This window comes from Dermacentor silvarum, unplaced genomic scaffold, assembly GCF_013339745.2.
Source record: "Dermacentor silvarum isolate Dsil-2018 unplaced genomic scaffold, BIME_Dsil_1.4 Seq802, whole genome shotgun sequence".
NCBI classification, from domain to species: domain Eukaryota; kingdom Metazoa; phylum Arthropoda; class Arachnida; order Ixodida; family Ixodidae; genus Dermacentor; species Dermacentor silvarum.
In genome coordinates this window covers 23,525-40,001 of record NW_023606803.1, presented here as the reverse complement: position 1 = coordinate 40,001, position 16,477 = coordinate 23,525, and the positions used below count along the sequence as shown (strand labels likewise).

Genomic DNA, 16,477 nt, shown 5'->3' with positions numbered 1-16,477 from the left:
GCGAGCGGGGCCGCTCATTGGGGAGAAAGCGACTTTGGCGCCACCTGGATTTTCAATAAAAAATGACTCAGTGCAGAGCCGTCGTTGGACCCACTCCCCCAATCTAGTACACTCTACCGATACGACGCAGGTCAAAATGGCGACGTCACTCGTGTACTTCAGCTGGCTACTGGCGCGGCTAGTAGCGGCTGCAATACTGACTTTTCTAGATGGCGCTAACTATGCACCATATTTATCAGTTTCAGTTAAAAACTGGCGCGTTTTTTAAAATCCTCGAATCTAAGCCGACCCTAGAGTTTCGTATGTGATTACTTGAAAGAAACTATCGGCGTAGATTCGAATAAATACGGTAATCGCGTCGATAGCGGCCGCGGTTGTGACAAACAGTTGTTTTGGTTTGATTCGGTGCAAAGCTGTCGAGGATGAAGAGCACCGGCTACATCGCGATGGACGTGCGGTCTGTTGGCGGTCAGCTTACTAGCGAAAAAATATTTGGAATGTGCGCGCGGTAGTGCAAAGCCTGTCGCAAATGATGGCGCGCACCGCGGCCGTGCTGCGAAGGAAGTCGCGAGGCCTCCATCGTCGCTGCGAGAGCCAATCAGTCACGAGATGACGAGTACTGTTGCAGCTTCCGCACTGCTTTTGTGCAAAATAGCAAAAGGATTTGCATTGCCTTAATAAAATCATGCTGACGTACTAAGCATTTGCTTATTGTTTTCTGGATACCCTGATAATTCGGCGTTCGGTTAATTCGGACATTTTTTTTTTGATTCCGTGAAATTCGAATAAACTAGGTTTTACTGTAATATGTGATATATACTATTCGATCTATTCGATTCGAAATTATTCGTCCAAATCACTATAAGCTTCGAACCTCAAATTCACTATTCTCCCATCCCTAATAACAAGTGGTTGAGTACTAGACAGAATTTAAAAGGAGTCCCTTCGTCATCAAATAAGTGCTCCAATGTCCCGGGGGAGTCCCTAATTGTGTTCTGCGTTTACCTCAGTTTCTCAATTACTAACGCTCTGTTGCCTTAGAGATTCTTGAGCACTAATTTATTGCTTTAGCTTGGCTTAATATTTGCCTTGAGTGTCCCTTTAAGGAATACATACCGTGTGCCGTGACTATTACCCCTTCACTCTCATGATATGCTTCACCACAATACTTCGCATATGCTTCACCACGTAACACTGCTGTATTGAGGCGAAGCTGACTTTCTGAAACTGTCAATGTGCAACGCGCCATGCTTTCCGAGCTTCCAAGCCCTTGGCGAGTATTACAAAGGCGAAGTCGGCGCCGTTGATAACAGTGGCGGATTGTTTCGCGACACTGAACAGCAAGAAGCTTGGTAGCGAACGTTGACGTAGCTAGGCCTAGTGTAGGTACGGTGGTGGCTAGAGCTGCCAGTGGATCTGCATACGAGAGCGCCAGCACGAGGCAGCGAGATGATCGAAATGACAGCGTAGGTGGCTTCGATTACTGTCATTTCGGACTTGTGGTCATGGCCAAAAGTCCGGAAAATTGGACATCCGGAGAAGATATTGTTATGTGGTATAGGTTGAGTGGACTGCACCACTACGGTTTCTACAGCTTCAAAAATGTAAATACTCCTTTAAGCATGACATTGCTTAATTAACAGCAGATTTCAATGAGATCAAAAAGCCTCATGCTGCATTACTTGTAAGCTAGGTGCAGCTCTAGGACATGAAGGCCTTTCATTTCTCATAGATACCTTGGCCAATTCATACACGTTGAAGTAGGCTCTGGGCATTGTGGTACAGTCCTCAAAATGGCTACAACCTAAAGCTTCATAACTGTGATGACCATTTCCCACTTGTTACTGTTGGCACAGGAGGCCCTTCGTCAACTCCTCTTGGCGGTGCCCTGTCCCCTCCACCTGGGTCTTCTCCGCCATCTTCTTCATCGGGCGGTACAGCACCTCTCATCTCCCTGCCTTCTCCCTCGTCGTCTTCGTCTTCTTCGTCCTCTTCCTCATCTTCCTCATTCTCGAGCATTTTGGGCCCCGCAACGGGGCCTCCGCTGGGACCCTCGCCGCCATCATCTGTGGCCCCAACTGGGCCACACTCGGCCAGCACGACGGGGGGCTCCTCTTCACTGCACTACTCGAGTCCCCCCTTGGGCCCCCTGGGCTCGGCCAGCAGTTCAAGCAGTCGCCTCTTGCCCTCCAGTGGACTTGTGAGCTCTGCGTGAGTACTTGGCCTACTGCTGCTTTTACTCTTGCGAAGTTTGTGAAGATACTCCAGCGACGCAACCAAAGCCATCTGCTGTTTCATAGGTCAAGCTTGGCTAGTGGTAGGAGTCTTTGTACATTTAGCCTTTCGTTTGTGCTCAGATAACAATTCTGAGTGCTTATACTTGTGGACTTCAAGCCATGATGTGTGCCAAGTGTGGGCTAGTAACCACCTACTGTGCTTATGTTTTATGAAGTGTGCAGTACTGCTTCTGTGATACCTTCACTGTTCTATTTCACATATTTATCATTTTTCTACTTGACAACTTAGCAGTGGCACATCAAGTGCGAGCTAGGCATATTAGCTGTTATCTTCCAATATATCTCAAAGCAATAGAAATTACTAAGCGAAACTGTGTGCATTTGTGAATATCTGCATTGTACTTTGCATAGTCTTAAGTTTGACCAGATTCGAGTAATTAAAGCCAATAAAATAGTTTTGAAACTATGCCAAAAGGGCACTTGCAGAATGTCGTCTTGGAGTTTATTTTTGTTGTGTGCATGTGTGGTGGCTTGTTTACAAACCATCACTAAGTTACGTACAGTTATTTATTGTACTAGCGTGTTAATTATAAAATGCTCACCTGTAAAGCACTCCACTTGTTCATTAATTTAAGGACTACAAATAAGATGCTGCGGTTCGTAAGTTTCTGTCTTGTTGTGGAACCCCGGCTGGCTGCAGTATGAAGTAAACTGTTTAGACAATTTGCCATAAATGCTTACTGTGTCCTAAGTGTGCCAATGCCACAACAAGAAGCTGTAGAGTCCTATTGAATACATAGCTTGTTTCTTTGAGCTTTGCATATGCAAGATTTTGCCCTTGTAAATAGGCCAAAGGAGTTGAGAGCATGTGGTGTCCTTGTGATGCATGTCCTGGTTAAAGCTACGCTGCCACTCCATGCAGCACGTCTTTCGTAGTATTTGATCGGCTGGTACATGAATCCAGTGCCATCTGGAGTAATGCAGAAAATGATTGTGGCTGCTGAGATAGTTGTAATGCTTTGCACTCCATTGCTGTGACTGCACTCGTAGCTCTCTCCATTGTGTTTCTGGCATGCTGCATCCCCTGTGAGTATCAGAAACCGGGTGGCGACGTCCCCCTCCTCCCTCCCTCTCCCCCCCTCCTTGGCTTTCAGGTCGTGGATATATTGACGCTATTGTAGGCGTGTGCGGTTGTTGATGCCAGTTGCCAGCCGCGCATGCTTGCCGTTTCCACCCATTTCGTGTAGGAAGAGAGCGCTGTTCCGGTGAGCCTTTACACCTGTTGCTCCTTGTCCCCTTCTGGGCCCGTCCTCTCCTCACCTCACGTATATGCCTGCGCTGCGTGCTGTGTCCCTTGGGCACTGCTACTGGCCACTCGCTCCTGCAGATCTGCGTCTTTCCTCTTTGCACCTGCTGCTCTGTTGGGGTCAGCTGAAGCCAGAGGCTGCCAAAGATTTTTTCCCCTCCCTAGTGAATCCTGCCAGCTTTCTAAAAGTGTTGAGGAACTTCTGCTTGCCATTTTCAAATAGGCTGGCCAGCGTTTTGAAAGGTAGACGTATCTTTGTCAAAGCACAGATAGGTCCACCTTTCGGAACTTCGGCCATTCCTGTCTGATGTACCTTGGCCCAGTTCAAATATGCCCAGCTGTGTGTGTGGCCCACTAACTACAGGGCCAGTCCCGAGTTGGCTCCCATTTTTAGCCAGTTTCTCTGTGATTACATAGGGCAGGGCTGAGAATACTTAATTGCAAGTACATTTGGCTCAAAGGATGTGCATGCCCTGATGTGCAAATCAAGACAGGTGTTTTGTTTTATGCAACCTTTAGGCTCCTCGTAATTTACTGTGGAAACATATCGGCAAGGGATAGCAGATAGGACGAAGAGCATTTAAAGGTTTTAGTGCAGACAAATAGTTGCCTTCGCTTTGTTAGTGGTTATGATTGCCCTTTGCTTTTAGCAGAGATACGAGTTGGCTTGTGGGCATTTACTGAAAGAAGCCTGAGTGCAAGCATCTTGGCCAGCACACCAGCAGAAGGGGAACACACAATGCTTCCATGGTCTGAGCACATGATGCAGTTTTTAGCATTGGTCATTCTGGCTCTTGTAGAAAACCCCTGTTACATACTGTCAGGTGTAAAAAGTAGTCAAGCACACATTGGGAAGGTGTAAGTTATGTAAGTGAGCTTGGTTAGCTTTAGAGTAAAAAAAAATATATGCAGGTCATTGAAAGATAAAAACTAAACATGCGAGATAAGCAATGTTACCGCCTGGCGTGTACTGGCTGAACCATGGACAGTGTGGATTGCACCGCGCATCGTCAGCTAGCACTACGTTTTTGCACAAGAATGTACGGTGTATATGTCTTTAAAGACCGTTTCTTCCGAGGTTGTAGCATAGCCGAAAATATTAACCTGCATTTTTTTTTTCTTATGTACTGAATGAAGCATTTAGCCTTGCGCTGTCGTCTTTGCGCAGTAGAACAATCAGTGACTGTACATTTCGAGCTGGCGATGTGTTACCGTCGCATCCTCCGTTTGCCACTGTCATGCCAATTTTATTGTAGCTTCGTGTTTCGAGTACATTGCGACAATCGTTTTACCTATTTTTAAACAAGTGGTTGTAGCGAGACGTGCATGCCGTTCTTTAGCGACTTCTCAAGATCCGTTCGTCACTCCGCAATCTCTGTGATACCACGAAACATGAACGAAGAGGCGTGAACATCACTGAGCAGCAGGAAAAAAAAAACAAAAAAAAACACAAACATGCCTTCATATCATATCGCGTCATACACTTTATATAATGGTAACTGCATTATGATAATTGCAATAATTAAATGCATATCACTTAGGTGGTTACGTGGACCAGCCTTAAATAGGAATGCATCGGGCTGTCTTAATGGTGTGGTTCTGATGCCACTACTGTAAGTTCATTTTGCCTTGCAAGTAAATCATGGACTTTTGTACATTGTACTGGCTGCTACAAAAGGAAAGCTAAGATGGAGTATTATATCAGCCAGGGGGCTCCCGGACATCTAGGGGGCCCAACCATATTTAAATAGATCAAATAAAGTTTTATCCATCCATAATGAGGATCATGTGTGACAAGGCAGTCTCTATGCGCAGTACTCAATAACACTGTGTTTAAACGTGGCTACTATACAGCGACTGTGTGGCCGAGTGCCAGTCCTCCGTTGAATGACACTTTGAACTTCTTTCAAGTTAATAGAAACGTTCTGCTCATTCCATGCAAAAATGTGGCACTGAAGGGCAATATATGACCAGTTCACTACTGTCAGCGCGTTTCACTGCCAGAAAATCGGGCCGCCCCATATATTTGCATGCGTGCCGCCGACCACCTATCAACACTAACGCGGCGTCAGTGCTGCCACCTGTAGTGCGATCAATAATGTTTTCCTGGCCCATTTCACAATGGAATGAATTGTTTTCCTTTTTGGCTTCGATCTACTAGTGTGCCGATCATATTTGTGAAACTACCTAATTAGGCCCTAAAACTCAATTTTGCTGTCATACATTGCGACTTTGGTATGGCTAGTATTTGTCTAGGCTCCAAGGTAGCTAGGTTGGCCTTTTTGCAGTGCATTCGTCTTTTGTAGCTTGTCAAATTTGGTGCTCCACAAAGATGGCACTGTAGGATCTGCTTGTGCCTCAGCCTGATATCGGCATGTCTACAGTAAAACCTTGCTAATACATAGTTGGCGAAGAACGTGGATCAGGTATGCACTAAGCGATGTACTAATTAATCGACAATGGCAAATGAGTGGCTAAGACTTACCAGCCAAAAAAAAAAAAGTTAATTCTAACTCAAACACACACGCAGACAAGTTTTATTTGCAAGCAGGCAGCAAAAAAATCTGATTTTCACTTGCCGCCGTGGCAGCCTTGCAGTGACAACGGCATTCTAAATCTCGGCAAGGCTGCAGCCAATTTCTCCATCAGGCCCCATTTCTTTGCGAACGCCCTCGTGACGGTCCATGCACCAGCCGTGTCAGATACGGAAGGGCCATCATTCACTTTGTCGCCCATGATGACAACATGGACGCACTAAAAGCTATGGGAGCAGGAAATGCGTCATGGCTGGAATGTTGACATCACTATCAGTGGCGACTGCAGTCTGGGAAAGGTCCGTATGCCGTAGTTTTGCTATCTATGGTCTGCGCGCACAACATTTCGCCGATTCCATGCTTGTATGCATCGAAAAATTAAGGAAATACTATGCACTAACCGTTTGGCATGTGTTAAGTGACTACGGCGGTCTGCCAATACATTAGGTTCAATGGCAACAATGCCAGGGATTCATTGCGACTATATTTAGACCAGAGTTGCTTTTAAATGGGTACGTATTGATGAGGTTATACTGTATATCTAATATCTGCCTTATTGCATTACTTTTTTTTTTTAACATGTCCAGGTTGAAGCTTCAGTGATCTTTGGCATTCAACACACACAGGCGCTGTTGACTGTGCTTTGTTGTGCAACATTTTTAAATTGGCAATCTAGAGCCAGCTGCATTGTGAACCAACTGCTGTCACCACTGCAGTGTCACACACATAGTCATCACGTCTGTTGTCAGTATGTTGACCAAGAACATTTGGATTTGTGCCTCGCCACTTATTCTTTTGGTAGCTGGCGAAGAATTTGAGTGATTATCAGAATTGCAAGTGTTCAAACATGCTGCGAAGTATACTGTACCTAATGTAACAACCTCAGTGACCTTGAGTAGTTGTGTTCCCTTGGTGGCTCAGTTTTGCATGTTGAGAAATAAATTGCTTGCTGCTGCCACCCTGGCTTCCCCCTGCTTCTTTTCACTTTGCCCTGCTTGGTGGCATGGCACTCGAACACATGGTGTATGCATGGCTGTGACCGAGTGTGGCGAAGGCAAAAGCTGCCTTGATGTTGCTTTGCTAAAGCCATATGGTGTAGGCGCATGAATGACTAATTGCATGCTGTCTGCTTTCGTGTGCTTTTATTTGCTACTGGACAGTGGGGCTTTTTCCATCTACAGGAGCTGCGCGAAAGCTTGGGGGACAGCAAAAGCCTTCCTCACACCCCTCCCTCTCCCCCCCCCCCCCCCCCCCAAAAAAAAAAAATGTAGGTTCCGATAATTCCTACATCCTGGTTGCACTGCCTTTCCTGGCCACAGCAGCCACTCTCCATTCTGGTAGCAGAATTTAGAAGCCACTGTGTTCCTAGTGATGGCCACACAGGCTTGCAACGGGAAAACTGTTCTGTCAGCTTGCATTTTGTGAAGGCCCAGTTGCAAAGCATCTACCTAAAGGCCAACTGTAACGAAATCCAGACCATGTAAAAATCCTAGTTTCGGATAGTGTAGACATAAAGCAGCCTCCATGCAAAATTTTACATCTAAAATAAGCGTACATGTGTCATGAAAAGCAAGCAAAAATAGATGCTTTTGATACTACAAATGAAAAAATTCTGCCATTACTGCTTGCCAGAAGTGACGCATGACCTAGAAAGTTGTGAACTGGTACAGCTCCTCAGCATGACTTCGAGATTAGGGGGTACCATAGTCACTGCCAACCTTTTTGTGGCAACGATGGGAAAGCTGTGGAGGCAAAGTGCACACGAGCAAGAGCGCTCCTGAAAGGAGTCCCACATTCTCATCCGTGTTAGTTTAAGCTGGAGAAGAGAAAACAAACAGCTTATATGCAACAGCAAAATAAGTGTGTTAAATTTGGTGGCTTAGTTTCCTGCTTTTCTCTTCCGCGTTTCGGAAAATTCGAAACCATTGCCCGTGGAAGCTACCCGGATTTCGTATCTGTTCTAAGAAACCAAAAGCGGTGTCACGACGCAGCTGGAGATGAAGCATCTGCACGCGCAGAACACGTGCAGATGTTTGCCCCTGCAACTTTCCCTTCTTTGCCACAGAAAGTTGTCTACGAGTATAGGCCTGCAGCACGTTAAGAAATCTTGGGGGCGACACTCTCAAATTTATGTGACATCCTATAACCACCGAGTGCATGCAGAGTCTACCTAGGTGCTATTTAAAGGCTGACAGTAAGAAAATTAGTAGACATAGGCGAGTATCAACTTTTTTGAGTATGAATAGTGAATATTGAATATCAAATAGTTGAATGCATACACATATATTTACAGCAGAAATATATATATTTGTTTCATAATTAGGCCCCACACTTGCACTGACTTCAGAGAAAATAAGGACTGCCATTTGTCACAGAGACAGTTAGCATCAGCTTTCCATGAATTAATGGCTGCTGTAGGACTAGCTGTCCAAAAATGCTAAATAAATGGTTGTTGGAGAAAAGAACGAAAGTTCTAGAAAAAGAATGACTAGACTGCACGAAACACTAAATTACAGACTACAAGCAGGGGTGCAGTAGCTGCGGCAAAATTCCCCGACTAGCTGCAAGTTCTCTATTGAGAACTTGCGATGTTCTCTATTGAGATGAGAGAGGCGGTAGGGCAAGGTGATATCGTGGTACGTGAGGAGCGCGTCGCGCGTATCCATTCCCAGTGAGGGTGGGCTTGCTCGGTGAGTTGAATCGCGAGCGATAGAATTGGCCACCTTGTTGCCAGGATGGGCTGCGTGAGCGGGCACCCAGGTGATTTGGATTGGGCGAAAGGGAACAGTGTTGGAACGCAAGGTACCGGCGGCTGGGGGTGCCAGCCGTCCAACCGTGTAGTTGTAGACTTCAGGCTTGGAATCACTGAAAATGTATTCCGCGGAGGTTTGTGTGATGGCAAGGGCAATAGCTACCTCTTCGGCCTCGACAGAGGTCAAAGTGTATACTGAGTCAGTAAGAGTGGTTCGGAAAGAGTTGTCAGTGACTGCATGGGCTGGGTAGTGGCGGTACGGGGCGGCATCCACACAAGCCACGGCGGGTTGCCGTTTGTACTGACGCCAGAGCGCAGAGGCTCGCGCTGCTCTACGGGACGGGTGGTGTTCAGGGTGCATATTCTTAGGGAGGGGATTAACGGTTAGCAGGGAGTAGACGCGGGATGGGATTGGCAGTGAGGTGGGAAGAGGGGTAAGAGGGGAGAGTTTAAGGGTAGAGAGAAGTGCGCGACGAGGCAGAGTGCGGGAGAGACGGAGGAGCTGGGCCGTGCGATAGGCCTCTGTCAGCTCCGTAAGGGAGTTGTGGACGCCCATCGACAGTAACCGAGCCGTCAAAGTAGATGTGGGAAGAGACAGGGCCGACTTATATGCCTGGCGAATGAGGCTGTTGACTTTGTCTTCCTCAGTGCGTGAAAGAAAAATATACGGAAGAGAATAGATGAAGCGGCTGAGAACAAAGGCCTGGACTAGTCGACGGAGGTTGTGTTCGCGCATGCCGTGGTGACGGTTGGCAATGCGGCATATTAGGCGGATGGTCTGGTGTACAGTGTTCGTGAGTCGAGTGATAAGGGTCGTGTGCTTGCCATTGGACTGAAGAAAGAGTCCGAGGATGCGGAGGGTAGAGACGAGGGGAAAGGGTATGTCGTCAAGGGAGACGGTGAGTGGAGAGGGCGACAGAGGGGCCATCCCCTGAGGCAGAAGGAGCAAAAGCTCCGATTTGGCCGGGGAGCAGCTCAACTCGACAGAGCGGACGTGAGTCGCCACTGCATCCACGCCCGCCTGGAGAGTGGTCTCCATGTCGCCAAGATTGCCGGTGGTCACCCATAGGGTGATCTTGTCGTTGTAGAAAGCATGAGACAGAGCTGGGATAGTGTGTAGAGCACGTACCAGCGGGAAGAGGGTGATATTAAATAGAAGAGGGGACAAGACAGAGCCTTGGGGAGTAGCCTTGTTGCCAACAGAGAAAGAAGAAGAAAGTGGGCCATACGAGATTTCAGCTGTGCGGTGGGCGAGGAAAGCGGTCACGTAAGCATGGACTCGTGGTCCGACATGAAGGGAGGAGAGAGCGTCCAGAATGGCGGTGTGGTGTACATTGTCAAATGCTTTGGTAAGGTCCAGCGCCAGGATAGCTCGAGCACGTTTGTGGTGTGAGGGGTGCAGGACATCCTCGGAGAGCTGGACAGCATGACATCCTGGGTGGACAACTGGGGACGGAAGCCAGACATAGTCCGGATATAGGTCATGATGATCCAGATAGGTCTGGAGGCGAGCAAGTATGACATGCTCGAACAGCTTGCCGAGACAGGAGTCAGATGGGGCGGAGGTGCTTGAGGGCAATAGGTTTACCAGGTTTGGGGATGAAAGAGACGCATGCATGGGTCCAGGAGGAAGGAAGAGTACCAGCCTGCCAATGCGTATTGAGAAGGTCAGTAAGGGCTTCGAGGGAGGGGGTATCTAGGTTTCGGAGTGCCTTGTTAGTGATGCGGTCCGCCCCCGGGGCCGAGGTGGTGCGGAGCATGAGTAACACCGTGCAAACCTCTCCCAGGTAGATGTCCGCTTTAAGGTTCAGGATTGGGGGAACCGCTGTAGGCGGGAAGGGTTGTAGGGGGGTCGGAGCAGAGGTAGCGGTCCCGGAAGGCCGCCAGGAAGTCAGTATCGCTGAGTGGGGAGGAGTGAAGGGTATGGGATATATCGCAGCTATCGTTGTGCTTGTGTGTTCTTTGCTCTGTTGGCCACAAGTTCCTTGCGCTGGGAAGCTTTGGTGTGTGTAGGGTCTAGCAGCACCCTGAGAAGTGACCACGTGTCGCGGAGACCCAGGTTGCCGGCCATGCGGTTGTAGGTCTGGCCCCACTGTTGTCGAAGAAGAGAGGAGCAGTGCTCCTCCATGTCCGACGCGAGCCGGGCCCAACGGCAATTGCGCAGGCGGGGATTGTTTCTGAGCCTGCCACCGACAGTGGACAGCGTGATAGGCCTCCCAAAGGGGCAGTAGACTGCTATCTGCCGTGGTGGAGTGTGGTGCTGCAGGGAGTGTGCATGTGGAAGCACGGACGTCTACCAAAAGGGTCTTAGTGCAGGCAGAGAGATCGGTGATGGGAGCAGTGGAGGAAGTAGAAAGACGAGTGGAACGGAAGCAGTCCCAATCAACTATATGGGTCAGACGAGTAGAGGTGCGAGCAAGGGAGGGGAGAGGGAAAGTGGTGCAGAGGATGTAGTGATCGCTACTGAGGGAGACTCCCGTATTAGACCAGGTCGGATCAGCTACATTTTTGGCGAGGGTAAGGTCCGGATTGGCGTCTCGTTGCACACTGGATCCAATCCTGGTGGGGCGAGCGAAGTCATTAAGGACGGAAAGACATTTGTTGTGGATGAAAGTCCAGAGTGAGTGGCCCATGCGGCTGTTCTGGGGGTAGCCCCAGCTAGTATGGGGTGCGTTAAAATCGCCCAGAACGACCATGGCGTTGGGGCCAGCGCAGGAGAGCGCCTTGCGGAGGACGAGAAGTAGAGGGGCAGAAGGGGCTTTGGGAGGGCTGTACACATTGAGAACAAAGAGGCTTGCCTCAGTGCGACGGCGGGGAAGGATTTCGAGGAGGAGATGGGCACAGTCTGAAACGTCCAGCTGGTGCAGCACGGCAGCAAGGTTACGGTGCACCAGCGTGGCAACGTTTGGGTGGGCCTCGGAAGAAGGATGAAAGGAGGTGTAGTCGCGCAGCTTCACGGGAGCTAGGGGTTCCTGGAGTGCTAGGACAGAGGGGAGAGTGTTGGGAGGGATGTTCTGGAGGTGGAGCTGCAGGGTGCTCCACTTCCCGTGGAACCCCCAACAGTTCCACTGCCAGAGGTTAAGGTGCAGGGGGTGTCTGGCCATGATGGATGGCGGGGTCACCGGACAGAGTTGGGGTAGGTGCCGTGGTGAGGGGGGCGGGGAGTGAAAGGTACGCGAGGGTGGCCTCAGTCGCACTCTGGCGGGCATCTAGGACCGCGACCCTGGTGTCCAGGGTGGTAAGGTGGGATTCGATGGTGGCCACGCGATTGTCGACACTGGCGACGCGCGACTTGACGCGCTTCTCAAACGCCTCCAAGAAGCAGGCTGTTTGCGAACGATGTCACGCTGCACCATCACGGCACCCTCGGCTGCGCGTGATGGCGCAGCCGAGGGTGCCGTGTTTATTGGCTCCTCAGCTGGTGCTGGCTGACGCGCTAGCGCGGCCTGCAACTGGTGCGACAGCTCTTGAATTTGTAGCTGCTAGGCAGCAATAGTGGCCTTGAGGGCCGTGGTTTGGGGGTCCGACGTGTGAGGCTGCGATTTTCAGCTTACCGGTAATGTGGTGGTGGGGGCGGTAGACGCCTCGGACCTGGGCAGAGGTGGGAAGGAGACGGAGCGGTGGCGGCTGGCAGACCGGGCACCACGGGAAGCAGAGCGGCGGCGGGAAGGCCAAGAGGTCTAGTGGATGGGCCCGGTGGGTGGCGCTGGTGGGGGAGGCTGGGTCTTGGAGGTGGCCGGAGGCCGTTCCGGTTGAACCGGAGCTTGCACGGACGCGAGCCTGTGACGTGGGCTCCCTTGCACAGGTTGCAGCAGGGGACGCATGTCGGGGGCTCGACTGCCTTGTGAGCCTGGCCGCAGCAATGACAGAGGGCGGACTTGGGCTTCGTGCACACGTCCGCGCGGTGCCAGGAGCCCAGCAGTTAGTGCAGGCCTCGGCTTTTGGGCGGAAAGGGTGGCAGCGGTAGATCCCGCAGTTGAAGACGATGGCACTGGGGAGGGTTGTAGTGTCGACAAAGGTGATGAGGATGGATTTTGAGCGCCCCATCTGGCATGCGTCGGCAATGGCGTAGGGGGTGTTGACATTCATGGATTGTAGATCTTGGACGACCTCGTCCTGGGCTTGGGAGTCCACGGCGTTGTATATGATGCCGCGGAGGGCGTTGTCAGGTGCTGCCATGTAGGCACGCAGGGGGTGAGAGGTAGGACCCAGGCAGAGTTCCGATACCTGAAGGTAGAGACGAGCGCGTGGCTCAGATGGGGTGCTGACAGTAAGGGAGTTGTTGTACGGATTGATCCGTACACGGTCGGCAGTGCGGGCAGTGGCATAGTCGATGGTGGCAAGAGTGCAGAGGATTTGTAGCAGGGCTCCGTTAGTGGTAGTACGGAGGTCAAGCCCCCCTCCCGGACTGAAAACGATTTTGAACTCCTCTGCTGGGAGGCGAGGGAGGGGAGCGTGACGATGGAGAGTGGTAGTGCTGAGGGTGGCAGCTGGCGGTGGAGTAGGGCTTGGATGGGGGCGAGGCAGGCGGTGTCGAGGCGATGGCCTGGTGGGCCGCGGCTGCACGGTGTGCTTTCGCGCCATGGATCCATCGTGAGTCGGCTTCTAGCTCGGCAGGGGTGATGGAGACGCCTTCGACTTGGTATGCCATGTCAGTCAGTGGCTTGGAGGGCTGCGAACGGTTTCGGCGGAGGCGGCAAAACCGGGCGGCGTCGGTCGCAGGTGTGGCGTGGAACGCAGCTGCGAAGGGGCTCGGTGTCGCGCGTTTCGCGCTAGGCTTAGCGCATCGGTGGCGTGGCAGATCACAAAAAAAAAAGGTTCGGAATGGTCGAAAATGGACGGAATTGGGCTCCGAAGGTGTCAAAACGATCCTCTCACCTTCACGGATGCGTTGGTGAAGTTTTGTGAAGAAAGGGTGCAGAGTTGCGGTGAAACGGGCCAAGAAGTATGGATCCCATGCGAGGCACGTCCGTTCAGCGTTCCACTCGCTGCGGTTACTCTTGAGCAGGCACTTAATACTTAGGGAACTCGTAATTAAGATGTTAAAAAAAGGCAAAGAATTGATGTCATGGGAATGACATCTGCACTAGTTTTGTATAAGCTGCTAGTTAGCTTATGTCATATGTAGGAGCAATTTGGTCTTCTGCTGAATGCATCTGGTGTAGTGAGGTGCTGCTCAGATAGATCTGTTTGGTATACAAATAAGTTGAGGCTATTCATGTATATAAGAGTCCTTTGGAGTACAATTGAAATTGTTAGCAGTTTTTATAACAACATTTTCTTGTATTCTTTGTTGCTGCTTTGCTGAGTCCTATAAATATTCTAAGCATTTAGGTCAACCTGCTTTGCAGATTGATACGAATTCACCACACTTTGCAGGTTTTCGCAGAATTCATTGGTCACTTTTACAGGACCTTGACCACTGTATAGCAAAAGCATGATTGCGCTGGTTTAATGGTTTGCACCTCTGTCACATTGCTTGGGTTAATTGTAAATAGTTGCTGCGGAAGTTCACATCTTTTTTTTTTCTTTCCCAAAAGTAAGCTTTCTTCTCTGTTAAACTGCTTCAGATTTGGAATTAGGTGCTCCAAAATGGTACTTTTTTCCCCCTGTAACCTGCTGTAAAACTTAAATTTAGTTCCATGCTCCTAAGATGTTTCAAACTAAATCTTATTGTAGCTGTTGCACCCCTGTACAAGCAAAAAGCACAGGTCATGTATGCTTCTGACACAAAACGAAAAAAAAAAAAAAGAAAAACATGCATAGGTCATAGGTCAGGTCAACCTCTTCTGAAACATGGCAATGATGTCTGGTCTGGCTTGAGTGGCATCAAACTAGTGCTTGCAGATCCCTTGTTTGTCCATATATTAACATCTACAGGCATGGTAAAGTGAACCAGGGATGGTATTTCTAGATGACCACTTTTGGGGGCACCTGTACAAGCAACAGCATTCCTGAACCAAAGCCAAGGTCGCTGTTTGTAGCACAGTGGTGGGAGTGCTCTCACCCGAAGATACGGATGTGTCTGGTGCTAGTCTCAGAGACTGCTTGAAAGACAAGCAGTAGGGGTTTTCAAAGTAGCGAGCATGCTTGAGCTATAAAACACTACCTTAAAATCGCAGTGTTGCCTTTCACTGGGCACTGCTTCTGTGTATGTGAACAGCAGTTGAACGGGACACATAGCACTCATTTCCTTTTGCAGTTATAATGAAAAGCATGTGATAGAGTGCTTTTGGAAAAGTAATTTGAGCCCATGTTATTGACATACAATGTCCTTTGTTGAATAAAAATGCAGATGTGTGGAACCACTCCCTTTTGTTTTGTTTTTCTGCATGACAAGGCTTCATTGTTTATCCTCATACTTGATGGCTCTACATGTTTTCCTTCCACCACAGCCAAAATTTTTTAGACAAAGGGGCTGCCGCAATCTTTACAACATGATTAGCACATCATCATGGGGTAGTAAGTGCTACTGCTAGAAAGAATTGGCTTTTGCTTAAATTTGTGAATTCCTGTTGATGCATGGAGCAAAAATATTGGCTTTCTACCTCTTGTGCTTAATTGACTCGTTATTTTAATTTCCCATAGAAGTAATGGCCATCTCATCGAGTAGTTTAGCTGTGGAGTTAAAATTGTGCCATGTGCAACAGGAAGTTTTTAAAAATTTGGTGCAGCTAAAAGAAAACACCTAATATTGTATAATTCTAACAGGGGAAGAACGAGGAAATATCTTGTTTGCAAGTGCAAGATGAATGATTCTAAACACTGTTGAAGCACATTAATTACATATGACTGTCTTAACTATGCTGGTTTCAAAGAGGCACAAGTTGATCTTTTAATGCAGGATAAAATCTCAAGAGTTGTGTTGCTTCGGTGAATCCTTCTGTATATAAGTGTGAGGGCACTTGCAAATGCAACAGTTACTTGCAGATGTGTTCCAGCACTGGTGTTGGTGGATGACCATTGACTTTATTCACAAGTTCAAAACCCTCTTATACACGTGGCCTCATGGTAAAGAAAGAGTGGAAACGGCATTTTTTTTATCCTTAATTAAGTCTCTTTGTAGCTCCAAACAGCTACTCGGGATTATCACTAACTTACCTGTTCATGGATCACCTGCAGAATCCGGCTTCAGTTTTTCATGCCAGGAGAATGGGAAAGGCAGCTATGGTTTTCAAGGCCTTTTGAGTTTCTGGGCCCAGTGCCTAAAATTTGTCGTTTTTCTCTGTGACGTAAACCAAATTGTGTGTTTGTGGGACAGTTTTGAATTACGTGCTAGTACCTAAAGCTGTGTTTGAAGCTAAAAAATATCTGACTGTTTCGACTTATGAGCTGCGGCCTAATGCTGTGTTTGAAGCTAAAAAAGTGGCATGGGGAATCGGAAGTATTTTCCTATATGCATGAGAACAACAGTGTTAGGTTTTCAAAATTTGGCACCTCATGAAATAAGGCAGGAAAGACAGCACACTGCCATTCTGGATGAATACCACAGCAGCAACATCTTGGGCGCGATCTTGTACGCGTTCCAAAATGGAACGGAGGCGTTCCGTTTCATCGAGCAGCACACGATTGGTCAATTTGAACGTCGCGGTTGAAATTGACCAATCGTGTGCGGCTCGATGGAATGGAACGCCCGCGTACAAGATGG

General features: G+C 48.9%; 1 protein-coding gene across 1 annotated transcript; it reads left to right on the top strand.

The window, feature by feature from the left end:
• Positions 1–1,856: 1,856 nt before the first annotated feature.
• LOC119435582 (putative protein TPRXL) lies at positions 1,857–2,215 on the top strand (the record flags this gene model as incomplete). The annotated part of the gene is made up of 1 exon (XM_037702383.2): positions 1,857–2,215. A coding segment is annotated over one exon (359 nt), but the record flags the coding sequence as incomplete, so codon positions are not given.
• Between the last annotated feature and the right edge of the window lie 14,262 nt (positions 2,216–16,477).